The 13,341-nt window shown below is 35.9% G+C and overlaps 1 protein-coding gene across 1 annotated transcript; it reads left to right on the top strand.

Annotated features, from left to right (window-relative positions):
• The first annotated feature begins 1,604 nt into the window (after window positions 1-1,604).
• Window positions 1,605-2,784, top strand: LOC100249141 (tetrahydroberberine oxidase). Its single transcript, XM_010657539.1, has 2 exons — window positions 1,605-2,131; window positions 2,262-2,784. Exons 1-2 carry the CDS (start codon window positions 1,605-1,607, stop codon window positions 2,782-2,784), a joined length of 1,050 nt encoding a protein of 349 aa, XP_010655841.1.
• The last annotated feature ends 10,557 nt before the right edge of the window (window positions 2,785-13,341 follow it).

Genomic DNA, 13,341 nt, shown 5'->3' on the forward strand with positions numbered 1-13,341 from the left:
TCCTAAAATGAAATTAAACACTAGGCTGACCGTTCACCACTTGAGAATACGTAGCCAAAAAGTATATATAGCATGCTCCATTGTTAGGAAATTTCAACTCTCCAAAATTGGATCTGGTCATGCTTGTGCTTGAAAGTGGGAAACAGAAACAACTACATCAACTTTGGGGTTAAGACACAGATAGTTCGACATGTGGGTAGCTTGACTACAATCAACAGTTCATATGGGACTAGATTTCAATGTATGTACATATGGGCCCTGTAGGGACCCCTCCCACACGTGGCACACATCTCCTAATGACATGTGGCACACATTCTCATCCGGATCAGCCTCATCCTGATTTCCCCAAGAGTACACGTGGCGCGCTTCTCCTATCCAGACTCTCTCAAGGAGAGGCACACGACGCTCACAAACATAACATCCGGATGACTGCCACAGCACATTCGGACGACCGACATACACTATCCGGATATGTTTGTCCGGATCATTGACTGAAGTAAGCAAGTCTTACACGTTATCACAACAGCCTGCCATGGCCCACGTTCCGCCACCTGCAGGGTGGAAGAACAAGAATGAAGTGACAACAAGTCACTTCCTACGATCACTTCCCACGATTTCTAACAGTAGCAGCAACTACCACGATCTCTGTCAGCCGCCCGTAGGGTGATAATGGCCCTGCCACCACCTAGTGTCATCATAACAACACAAAATATCTCTCTGCCCTTAAAGAGAGAAACAAAGCTTCTAATACTATAGATGTGAACCTTCACATAAAGAGGAAGGTAAGCTTGCTATACCTAGTAAAAGGCCAACTGATTTATCTCTATCTCTCTAACCATGGCTGACAAAACCATCGGAGGGTGCGTCCGGACACCCTGTCCGGACGCCTTTTGCAGGTAATACAATTGAATCAAGAATCTATATTGGTTGAGATCGTGCATCCACCCATTTGGCAACTACGTGGATCACCAGGGACGCGAGGCCTCAACAGGCCCGATACAAGTATTCAACTGATAGACTTGTGTAATAATCAATATCCCATGCACTAACTATATGCCCAAAAAATGGAGAAGGCTAGGCAAAAGGGAAATCAATCTTTTGAAGGAAAATCAGCTTCAACAAATCAAGGGACACTAGCTATAAGGCTTCATTAATTAATTAGTCCCTTGTTTTTGCCAACATGACATGACTTGTAATTGTCTTTTTTTTTTATAAAAAAAAAAGAAAAGAAAAATTGTGATGTGTTTATCAAGCTTTGTATGTAATTCGTGGTAGACTTCAATCACAATAATCTAGCGTGGTTGTGGGAAGTGGGGGAAAAAGAACTCAATGAGATTGGTCAAGTTTCAAGTGTCAATTGCCATGCATGTAGGGTTCTTCATTTCTTTCCTTGAACTTTCTGCGCCCATTTATTGTGGAGAAACTTCAACCTAACTAAATGCTTGAACTGTTCTCTTTAAGAAAGATGGAAAAGGCATCACAAATTTAAGCATCCCATGCACGTTCACATTCTCTGTTTCAAACAGTCTTCTCCAAAACTACAGTATAAATAAAGGAGGTGTTATCTCCCCTTCACACAAAAAAAAATAATACTAACTTAAGATATGGAGACTCCAAGTTCTTCATTGCTTTCACTTGCTCTTGTTCTTCTCTTCTCATTTGTCTTGGCAGCTTTAGCCGATGTTCATGAGAATTTTCTCCAGTGCCTTACACTTCAATATTCTCAGAACACCACCCTAATTTCCCAAGTCATTTACACCCCAAACAACTCCTCATATTCATCTGTCTTGCAGTTCTCCATACAAAGCCCCAGATTCCTGTCACTTGCCATCCCAAAGCTTCTAGTCATTATTGCACCATTGTATGAATCCTATATTCAAGTAGCCATTAATTGTTCAAGAAAACATGGCATGCAGATTAGAGTTCGGAGCGGGGGTCATGATTATGAGGGCCTTTCTTATGTTTCTGATGCCCCATTTATCATTCTTGATCTCATAAATCTTCGATCCATCAGTGTACATGTGGCTAATAGCACTGCGTGGGTCCAAGTTGGTGCTACTATAAGAGAACTTTACTATAGAATTGCTGAGAAAAGAACTACTCTGGCTTTCCAGCTGGTGTTTGCCTTACTGTAGGTGCTGGTGGACACTTCAGTGGGGGAGGCTATGGAATGTTGCTACGTAAATTCGGTCTTGCTACTGATAATGTGATCGATGCACACTTAATTGACGATTTGACGTTAATGGTAGAATTCTTGACAGAGAATCCATGGGGGAGGATCTGTTTTGGGCCATTAGAGGAGGTAGTGACGCTAGCTTTGGAGTCATTATTGCATGGAAAATAATGCTAGTTTCAGTTCCCTCCACTGTCACTGTATTCACAGTTCGAAAGACCTTAGAACAAAATGCAACACTGCTTGTCCTCCGATGGCAGTACATCGCGGACAAGTTAGATGAAGACCTCCTCATCAGAATCATCTTAAGAAGGGTGAATTCCAGTGAAGAAGGGAAGAAAACAATAGAAGCTTCATTCAACTCCTTGTTCCTTGGTGGGGTTGATGAGCTCCTTCCGCTGATGCAGGAGAGCTTCCCAGAATTAGGCTTGGTGAAAGAAGATTGTATCGAGATGAGCTGGATCGAATCCATCCTCTACTTTGCTGGATTCCCAGGTGGGGCTTCCCTGGATGGTTTGCTGGATAGAACTCCTCTCACCCGAAGGTTTTTCAAAGCCAAATCAGACTATGTGAAGGAACCCATTTCTGAAATAGGGTTAGAGGGGATATGAAGGAGGTTTTATGAAGAAGATGTTGCAGCAGCTGAGATGATCTTCAGTCCTTATGGAGGAAGGATGAAAGAGATCCCGGAGTCTGAAGCTCCATTCCCTCATAGAGCAGGGAACATATATAAAATTCAACACTTGGTGTACTGGGAAGAAGAAGGATCTGAGGCATCCATTAGGCATATGAGTTGGATCAGAAGGCTTTATAGTTACATGGCTCCCTATGTTTCAAAATCTCCAAGGGCAGTGTTGTAGTATGTGGCTCATATTGGAGATTGTTGTGGGTAAATGATAGGTTGGGGGGGTGTGGGGGGCAACGCCCCCGCGATATGGATCAGGGGTATTTTTGGAATTTCATTCTTAAGGGTTAGTATAAATACCCTTTTATGTAACCCTAATTTGATACATAGTGAAAATCCTCTTTCCATGTTCCCGTGGACGTAGGCAATTAGTTGAACCATGTTAAATCTACGTTTTCTTCTTTCTCGCTTTTCTTATTTTTCGCCATCAAATCGTTACACTGATCACAACAATTGGTATTAGAGCCAGGTTGGGATTGATGTTTGGGATTTCTTCTGCGAAGTTTGACGTGGTCAAGTTCAATGGATCTGGGAATTTCGGCCTATGGCAGAGGAGGGTTAAAGATCTGTTAGTGCAACAAGGTATGGTGAAGGCGTTATATGGAAAGCAACCAGAAGGAATGGACGACATGGATTGGAAGGATTTGGAAGCGAAAGTTGAGGCAACGATTAGACTTTGTTTGGTTGATGACGTGATGTACCATGTCATGGATGAGGAGTCACCGACGACAATCTGGTTGAAATTGGAAAGTCGGTATATGTCCATGTCGTTGACGAACAAGTTGTATCTTAAGCAGAAACTGTATGGTCTTAAGATGGTAGAGAGTTTAGATCTAAGCCAACATGTCAACATGTTCAATCAAATCATTAGTGATTTGAAGCGAATTGATATGAAGTTTGAAGACGAAGACAAGGCATTGATGTTATTGAATTCCCTTCCTGTTTCTTCTATGTATGAAAATCTAGTTACAACTTTGATATGGGGGAAATAAACTCTTGATTTGGAGGAGATCACGAGCGTTCTTTTAGGATTTAATAAGAGGAAGAAAGCCAATGATGAGAGTTCTCAGGGTGAAGGGTTTGTGGCAAAGAGTAATCAGGAACGTGGGAGAAACAAGTTCTAGAATGAATCGAGTAATAATAAATCTCGATCTAAATCTAGGAAGAGAAAGGACATACAATGTTACAAGTGCAGAAAAAAGGAGCACATGAAACGAGATTGTCCAGAGAAAAAGAAAGAGGGCTCAATATTAGAAAATAAAGAGGGTTCATCAAAGTCTACGAATGTAGTGGCAGAAGAAGACTCAGAGAGTGGTGATGGTGATATGCTGTCAGTTTCATCCAGTTTAGATCATCTTACAGATTCTTGAATCCTGGACTCAACATGCTCTTATCATATGACACCCAATAAAGATTGGTTTAACACATACAGGTCAATAAATTCTGGTTTTGTTCTGATGGGTAATGATGCTTCATGTAAAGTTGCTAGAATAGGGAATATTAGAATTAAAATGTTTGATGGTGTTGTTAGAACGTTGTGTGATGTTAGACATGTACCTGATTTAAGGAAGAGTATGATTTCTTTGGGGACTTTAAACTATAACGGGTTTAGTTACAAGTCTACAAGTGGAGTAATGAAGGTGAGCAAAGATGCTATGACAGTGATGAAATGGTAGAAACTAGCAGGAAATATTTATAAATTGTTGGGTACCACAATTGTAGGTGGAGTTGCAACCGCAAAGTTTGAGTCAGACAGTACAGTTTTGTGGCATATGCGGTTAGGGCATATGGATGAGTGTGGGATGATGGAGCTTCATAAGAGAAATCTGTTGAAGGGCATCAAAACATGTAAACTTGATTTCTGTAAGTATTATGTTTTTGGAAAACAAAATAAAGTGCAATTCAAGACAACCACACAAAAGACCAAAGGGTTCTCGACTATGTTCATACAGACGTTTGGGGACTAATGAGGGTAGCATCTTTGGGAAGAAATATGTATTTTGTGAGTTTTGTTGACGATTACTCACAAAAGGTTTGGGTGAACTTCATGTGGCACAAGTTAGAAACGTTTGCCAAGTTTAAGTTGTGGAAAACTGAAGTAGAAAACCAGACAGGGAGAAAGATAAAATGTCTCAGGTCAGATAATGGTACTGAGTATACAGATTCAAAGTTCACGGAATTGTGTGAGCAGCATGGGATTAAGAGACACTTCATAGTACGCAAGACACCACAGCAGAATAGTGTAGCAGAAAGGATGAACATAACAATAGCTGAAAGAACTCAATGTCTCAAATTGAATGTAGGCCTTGAAAATAAATTTTGGGTAGAAGCAGTCAACATGGCATGTTACTTGATCAACATGTCACCCAGAGCAGCATTACATGGGAAAGTAGTAGATGAGGTATGGATAGGCAATCCAGTAGATTACTCTAGTTTGAGATTATTTGGGTGCCCAACCTATGTGCACATTCCTAATGAGGAGAGATCAAAGCTTGATGAGAAGTCTAGACAGTGTATCTTTCTGGGGTATTAGAAAGGGGTGAAAGGCTTCAAGATCTGCGATCCAAAGGCAAACAAGGTGGTGATCAGTAGAGATGTGGTTCTTGATGAGAAAACCATGTTACAGTGTACTCAGAAAGGAGAGAAATAGGAACTAGAAAGTTGCAGTAATAATGAACAACTGATATAAGTGGAATTAGAGACTCATGATACAGAGGATCATGCTTGGAATGCAGGGAAGTCTAGTTCAGAAGATCAACAACATCACAGTATAACCATGGATAGACCCAGACGCACTATTAAGCCACCTATCATGTATGGTTTTGAAGATTTGGTTTCTTATGCATTGATTACTAGTAACGGGGATCCTACTACTTTTCAAGAGGCAATACACAGTCAAGAGAAAAGTAGATGGATGGGTGCTATGGTGGAGGAGATTCAATCTTTGCATAAGAACCAAACACGGGATTTGGTGAAGCTTCCAGAGGGGAAGAGAGAAATAGGATGCAAATGGGTGTACAAGAAGAAAGAAGCAGTTTCAAAAAAAGATGGTGAAAAGTTCAAAGCTTGTTTAGTAGAAAAAGGTTACTCACATAAGAAAGGGGTTGACTATGATGATATCTTCTCCCTCGTGGTTAGACACACTTTCATCAGGACAGTGTTGGATTTGGTAGCACATTTTGACATGTAGTTGGAGCAAATGGATATAAAGACAGCTTTTCTTCATGGTAATTTGGAGGAGCTGGTTTATATGGTACAACCTGAAGGGTTTATTCAACCTGGACAAGAACATTTGGTCTGTAAAATTGAGGAAATCACTTTATGGGTTGAAGCAGTCTCCAAGGCAGTGGTTCAAGCGTTTTGACTCCTACATGATCAGGATTGACTACAAGAGATGTGAGTATGATTGATGTGTTTATGTAAAGAGCCTAAATGATGATTCATCATTTATTTTTCTATTACTCTATGTGGATGACATGTTAATTGCTGCAAAGAGTATGGTTGAGGTCAATAAGCTGAAGTCCTTGTTGAGTAAGGAGTTTGACATGAAGGACTTAGGTGCAACCAAAAAAATTATTGGAATGGAGATTCACAGGGATAGAGCTTCAAGGAGATTATGGTTATCTCAATATAGCTATGTCAAGAGAGTATTGGAGATGTTCAACATGAATGATGCAAAACCAGTAAGTACACATTTGGCAAATCATTTTAGGTTGTCTACTAATCAATATCCAAAGATAGATGATGAAGTGAAAGACATGTCAAAGGTTCTATATGCAAGTGCAGTGGGATGCTTGATGTATGCTATGGTTTGTACAAAACTAGATTTGGCGTGTGTTGTTAGTGTGGTGAGCAAGTTTCTATCAAATCCGAGAAGAATGCATTGGGATGAAGTCAAATGGATTTTTAGATACTTAAGGAGTACTACAGACTATGGCATCATGTTCAGCAAACAATAGAGTGATCCTTCAGTTAGAGGATATGTTGATGCAGACTATGCAGGAGACTTGGATGATAGGAGGTCTACCACAAGTTATGTATTCACTCTTGGTGGAGGACCTATTTGTTAGAAGTTTATGATACAGTCTTTAGTTGCACTATCTACTACTGAGTCAGAATATATGGCAATAGTTGAGGCTGCAAAAGAATCATTATGGCTTATAGGTTTGGTTAAGGAGTTGGGTATTTAACAAAGTGGAGTTCAATTATATTGTGACAATCAGAGTGCCATTTATTTGGCAAAGAACCAGGTGTATCATGCAAGGACCAAACACATAGATGTGAGGTTTCATAAGAGCAGGGAATTGGTTTCTTCTGGTGAACTATTACTTGAGAAGGTTCACATCTCTGAGAACACAATAGACATGTTGACAAAGCCTGTTACCATAAAAAAGTTCAACCATTGCTTGAACTTGATTAATGTCTCCATTTGTTGGATGGGAGATATCCCAATCTATTGTCCCAGGTGGAGTTATAAGCTATGTTTCTTGTCTTTTTAAGGGGAGAGTGAATATTCGCCAAGGTGGAGATTGTTGTAGTATCTGGCTCATATTGGAGATTGTTGTGGGTAAACAAAAGGTTGGGGGGTGTGGAGGGCAATGCCCCCCGCGGTATGGTTCAAGGGTATTTTTAGAATTTCATTCCTAAGGGTTAGTATAAATACCATTTTATGTAACCCTAATTTGATACATAGTGAAAATCCTTTTTCCCTATTCTCATGGATGTAGGCAATTAACCGAACCATATTAAATCTGCATGTTCTTCTTTCTCACTTTTCTTATTTTTCGCCATTAAATTGTTGCACGGATCACAACATGCAGCATATCTCAACTACAGGGATCTTGACATAGGTACAAACAGGAACAAAGGCAACACAAGCTATGCACAAGCAAGCATTTAGGGTGTCAAGTATTTCAAAAACAACTTCTATAGATTGGTACAGGTGAAAGCCTCAGTTGATCCTATGAATTTCTTCAGGAATGAACAAAGCATCCCACCTGTTTCAATACCATGGTAGAAGAGGAGAGGAAACTAGTGATTCTTGGCTAGAAAACAGTACTCCATATGTATATCAAAATTGCCCTCCATCGACCAATTAATCCATGTTTTTTTCTTTTGTTTTTTTAACCTTAAAATAATGAGTCAAAAGAACTGTATTATGTGTAATTCTTTTTAAGTTTGACATATGACGAATGAACATATCATATTATTTTTCATTTTTTTTCTTCTTTCTTCATTTTATCTAGAAAATTACACAACTTTTAACCTTTTTTTTTTTTTTTTTAAATATACTAGTTATACATTGTCATGAAATCATTTTAATTTTAATTTTTTTTCACTTTTTTATCTTTTCATATTTATTGTTTTTAATTATTTATAGATAGTTTAAAATTAACATAATAATTAATATAAAAATAGATACATAATGAACAAATTTAGAGGTTTAGAATAAAAGTTTTTATATATTTAGGTTAAATAAAATATTTATTTATTTGATAAATCTTAGCATGTATATATATGGATTTAATAAAAATATTTTTGACATATTATTTTAATATTTATATTTTTTAATTTTTTAATTTTCATGTGATAATCACAATCAATTATCATGATTTTTTACCTTTTATTTATGGTCCAAACTTGACTATAGTTCTAACTTTTTTGCTTGGTTTAAATGTTTAAATTTTTATTTATGTAAAATAAAAACTTAATCATGGTTCTAACCTTTTACTTGACCAAAAATTTGAAATTGTCATTTATATAAAATAAAAAATAAAAAATAAAATATATTTTTCATAAAAATTATATTTAATGTTTTATATTAATTTTCTCTTTATTTTAATTTTTTTTTCAAAAATTCACCTTTTCATATTTATTGATTTGAATTATTTATATATATATGTTAAACAAAAAATAATAATATATAATAAATAATTAATGAGAAAAAATAATATAAAAATAAATACATAATGAACAAATATAGACATTTAGAACATAAGATTTTTTATATTTTGATTAAATAAAATATTTATTTATTTTATAAATCTTATTACATTTTCAAATTATTTTATTGTTTATATTTTTAAAAATTTTTAAATTTTCATGTGAAAATCAAAGTCAATGATTATGTTTTTTTTTTTGCTTATGAATTTAACTTGATTGTAATTTTAACTTTTTTCTTGGTTAAAATGCTTAATATTTTTAATCAAAGAAAATAAAAACTTTGTTGTGGTTTTAACATTTTTATTTGTTAAAATTTAAAATTTTTTATTTATACAAAATAAAAAATACAAATTTCATTAAAAAAAATCATATTTAATTATTTATATTAATTTTCTCTTAATTTTATTAAAAATTAATTTTTTTTACATGTTAAACTTGCACACTTAATCTACACAGTTCTTGGAAAAGAGGGTACCATTTTTTATGAAAAGAGTACCACTCTTTTAAGACAAAAAAGTACAATTCTTCTATGAAAAAAGTATCACTCTTTTATGAAAAAAAAGTACAATTAAAATGTGTTAAATATACCGTTATAGTGGAAATGATATATCACTCTTATTTGGTTTATGATAAGACACGTGATCAGTCATTACGGATTCGATAACTTATGTAATGATAAAATAATATGAATTGACTAGATGTTGTTATGCAATAACACCAATTAACACAATCTTTGGAAAATAGGTACCATTTTTTTATATAAAAAAATATCATTATTAAAAGTATCATTGTGTTAAAAGAATAGTACTACTCTTTTATTAAAAAGTTAATATTAAAATGTGTTAAAAATAACATTATGTTAAGAGAGTGGTATAATGATACTTAGGTAAAGTGGTACTTTTAAGACACAATAGTACTTTTAGAATAGTAGTACTTTTAATACACTTTAATAGTAATTTTCTAACAAAATATTGATACCAATATTTTAGCATAGTGGTACTTTTAATAGTGATATATTCCCTGGATTATCCTGGTAAGAGTATTAACAACACATTCACAAAAACTAAACAATGGAAAACTAGTAACAATACTGTCATAAAGTTTATTCACTCTCCAAAAGCAAAGATAGACAAAGATGTTAATGGAACAATAATAAGTGTTTCACCCTTTAAGACTAAGATAGATGACAAAGGAATTGCTAGTGCAATAGATGTTAGGAAAATCATGGAACAAAATAACTAGTCGAGGTCTGACATGTTTAGGGCAGGTTTTTGGGTGATTACTCACTAAGGTTTGTAAATCCGTAAATAGGCTCTAGATTAAGGATTTAAAATGAGTTCTATTTTCAGATCCATGTCTAGGAAATCCATAGACCCCCAAGAAGTTGTAGTAAACAGTGAAGAGATTAATTATCCTAAGACCCAAAATGAATTAAATGATTGGAAATTACCTAAAGTATCTAATCAAGAAATTTATAAGAAATGAACTGTTAGCCCAAGGGTTCTCCTATTCGGGTTTTGATGATAACAAACCATGGTTAAGTGACTAATTGTTTTAAATGGTAAAGAATCTCAGATATAATTTCGAAAATTCATCCAAGGACCAAATGGATACAAGACCGAGATTATTGGAAGTCCCTTGATCATAGGAAATGAATGTAAGATGAATGCATGGGTGCACTTAAGGTTTTCATGCCATTTCATGCATCTTTGGAAAACTCGGTTTATTCTTTAAACTTTCAAATTCATTCAAACCCGAGTTTTATCAAATGTACCTTAGGCAGGATGTTTTAAAACTAGCATATTTATTCACCTAAAGACCTTGCCTAAGTAGTAGAAAAGAAAGGAATTTCAAAAGGAAGGTTTTTGGGGCCAAAAGGTTCAACCGGTCGAGGCTATGGCCAACCGGCTCAACTAGTTAGGGAACCGGTCGACCGGTTGACCCTATCCAATCGAGGACCGGTCGAGGAGTGTCAAAAACACTCTCTCTCATATAGTAGCCTTCTCTTCCCGGTTGAGGTTCACACCCTTCCCGATCGAGGTCCGGTCGAGGCAACGGTAACCTGTCAAAGCATTTAATGCCCAACGGCTAGTGATCCGGTCGACCCCTAGCTCGATCGGTCGAGGGTACCTTTTGCTGTTTTTGACTCCCGAGCTTAGAAACCTATAAATTAAGAGCTCCACTTCATTTATGATTAAGAGAACACTTGCAATCAATTGTCTACCTACCTGTTCTTGATCAAAAAGCTCTCATTTCTTTCTTGGTGCATTAAATCATCATTTGCATACTCCTTAGTGCACCTTTGTCAGTTATTCTAGCCTTGTTTCGTATTTGATCCATCCTTGAGCTAGGTTGAGTGTTTTATTCTTGTAAAAGCCAAGCGTTTAAGCCTTCAAAAGGTGTAGTTCTTGAAGAGATTGTGTAAGAGTCCACTGGAGCCGGAATCCAAGTGTAAGAAGATTAGAAGCTTGGTTGAAGCTTCAAGTTAGTGGAACCCTCACTCGGTTAGAAGATTGAGGAGAGTGGACGTAGGCAAGGAACTGTCGAACCACTATAAAACCCGAGTTTTAATTCTCTAACTCTATCTCTTTACTTTCATTTATATTGTGCTTGAAATTGTTGTAATTGAAAATATTTTTGAAAAACCCAATTCACCCCCCTCTTGGGTGTTTTTTCTTAATTAAGCATAGTCTTTATTTTCTCAGGAACCTTTAAGTTTTTCTCTGATTACACCATTAAGACACTTGAGCAAACCATGAGCTTAGAGCAAGATGATCAAGTGATAAGACTCTTGGATAATAAGTCCATAAAGAAACATAAGAAAGACTACAACTTCATACACTTTGGTATGATTCGGCTTTGAACTTGAAGACTTACATCTTGAGAGAGAAAGAAGAGAGAATGGAGAGCTTAAGGTGGAGGATGAGAGAATGGAAATTGAAAGATGCTCACAACTAAGCATCAAGCCCCCTTAAATAGGCAAAATAAGAATTTTAAACAATTCAAGCAATCAATAGTTCACTGTTGAATTTTTGACTTTATGACTTTCTGGCATGAATAATGACCACCCGTGAAGTGAATAGTGAATAGTAAAAATAACATTTCACTGTAGCACTTTTGACTTTTCCGACCAAATCTTACTTTCGGTGGCTTACTATGCTCCTTTTGACTGCTTTTAATTGGAATCTTAACTGTAACTTCATGATAAAGGACCAACATGCTTTCGGTGCAAACTTGACTTAAAGTTGATGGAGAATCTTGGGCTGACAGCAACTTATTACAATCATGACATAATTCCTATCTTCAGTGAAGTTATAACTTAATTATCTTGATTTTCGAATGAGAGAGAGAATGCCATCACAACTATCTCTATTATTCAAGAGATAGTAAAAGAATCATCTGATTTAGTACCACCATCATCTTGAGAGAACCTTGAGTTGCTCATATTTCAGATTTTTTTTTTTTTTTTTTTAATTCTTAAGGAGTCTTGGCTACAACAAGCATTGCTTGAAGTTGCTATTTCTTAAGAAGAAACTGGGACATGTAATTAGACATTAAAGCTTGTGATGGATGCTTAAGAAAATATTGTTGGATAGTTTGCACAGAAGCATCATTCTTTAGGGCATCCCACCACATAGTCTTAAAAGTTCTTCTAAGAGAGAGAAGAGATGAGGATTCATCTTCAATTATCATATGGTCCCATTGGACTATCCATGTGAGAGCAAATTCACTGAAAAATATTAGTAGTGGGGAGAAAGCTGAAAGGTCTTTGGGGGTTATAGGATTTCTTAAATAATTCAAAACCACCAAGGATAGGTTTTGAGAGAATCTTAATAGTAGGACCAGAACAAATCCACCAACTATAGAACTAGAAAGGAAAGGAAAGTTGATGCTTGGGTGAGAAATAGAACATCCATGAATGATGAAAGTCTTTGTTTTGGATAAGAAAAGCATTAAACCAAGCTCTCTGGTAATCCTAGTAGTTATAAAATATTGGTCTTGAAGGTTTAGATTCAAACCTTAGAAACAATTTTTAGAAATTTGCATTTTGATAAAACTTACACTACATTTTTCATTGAATTCTTTTAAATGGATTGTTGATCAAAGAGATTGCACAATGCACATGATTTTCCAATGAGTTCAAACACTTTGGTTGTTCATGTTTAAAATTTAAGAACTAATCATGAGTCCATGTCATATTACTTTTCTTTGCATCTATATCTAGGTATAAATGAAGTTCTAAAGGACCATCTTTACTTACAAAAAGAATATAGCGGAAGTATTCTGGCTATGCATAAGCATCATCTCACTCAATATTTTAGTTGTGAGTAATATTTTAGCCCTCAGTTGGGATCATTCTTTGCCATGACTTTTGTTAGAGATTACTATTTGAATGTTGTGGTTTGCATTGCAAGACCATTTGGGTTCCAAATTTAGCAAATATCACTTATGATTTAGTAAAAGCAAACTGGGTTCAAACCTTGATGGGGGTGCTTCTTAATGTTGGTTCACCTCCAAGGGAGAGCAAAGGTTTTCTTCT

This window comes from Vitis vinifera, chromosome 10 (genome assembly GCF_030704535.1).
Source record: "Vitis vinifera cultivar Pinot Noir 40024 chromosome 10, ASM3070453v1".
NCBI classification, from domain to species: Eukaryota; Viridiplantae; Streptophyta; class Magnoliopsida; order Vitales; family Vitaceae; genus Vitis; species Vitis vinifera.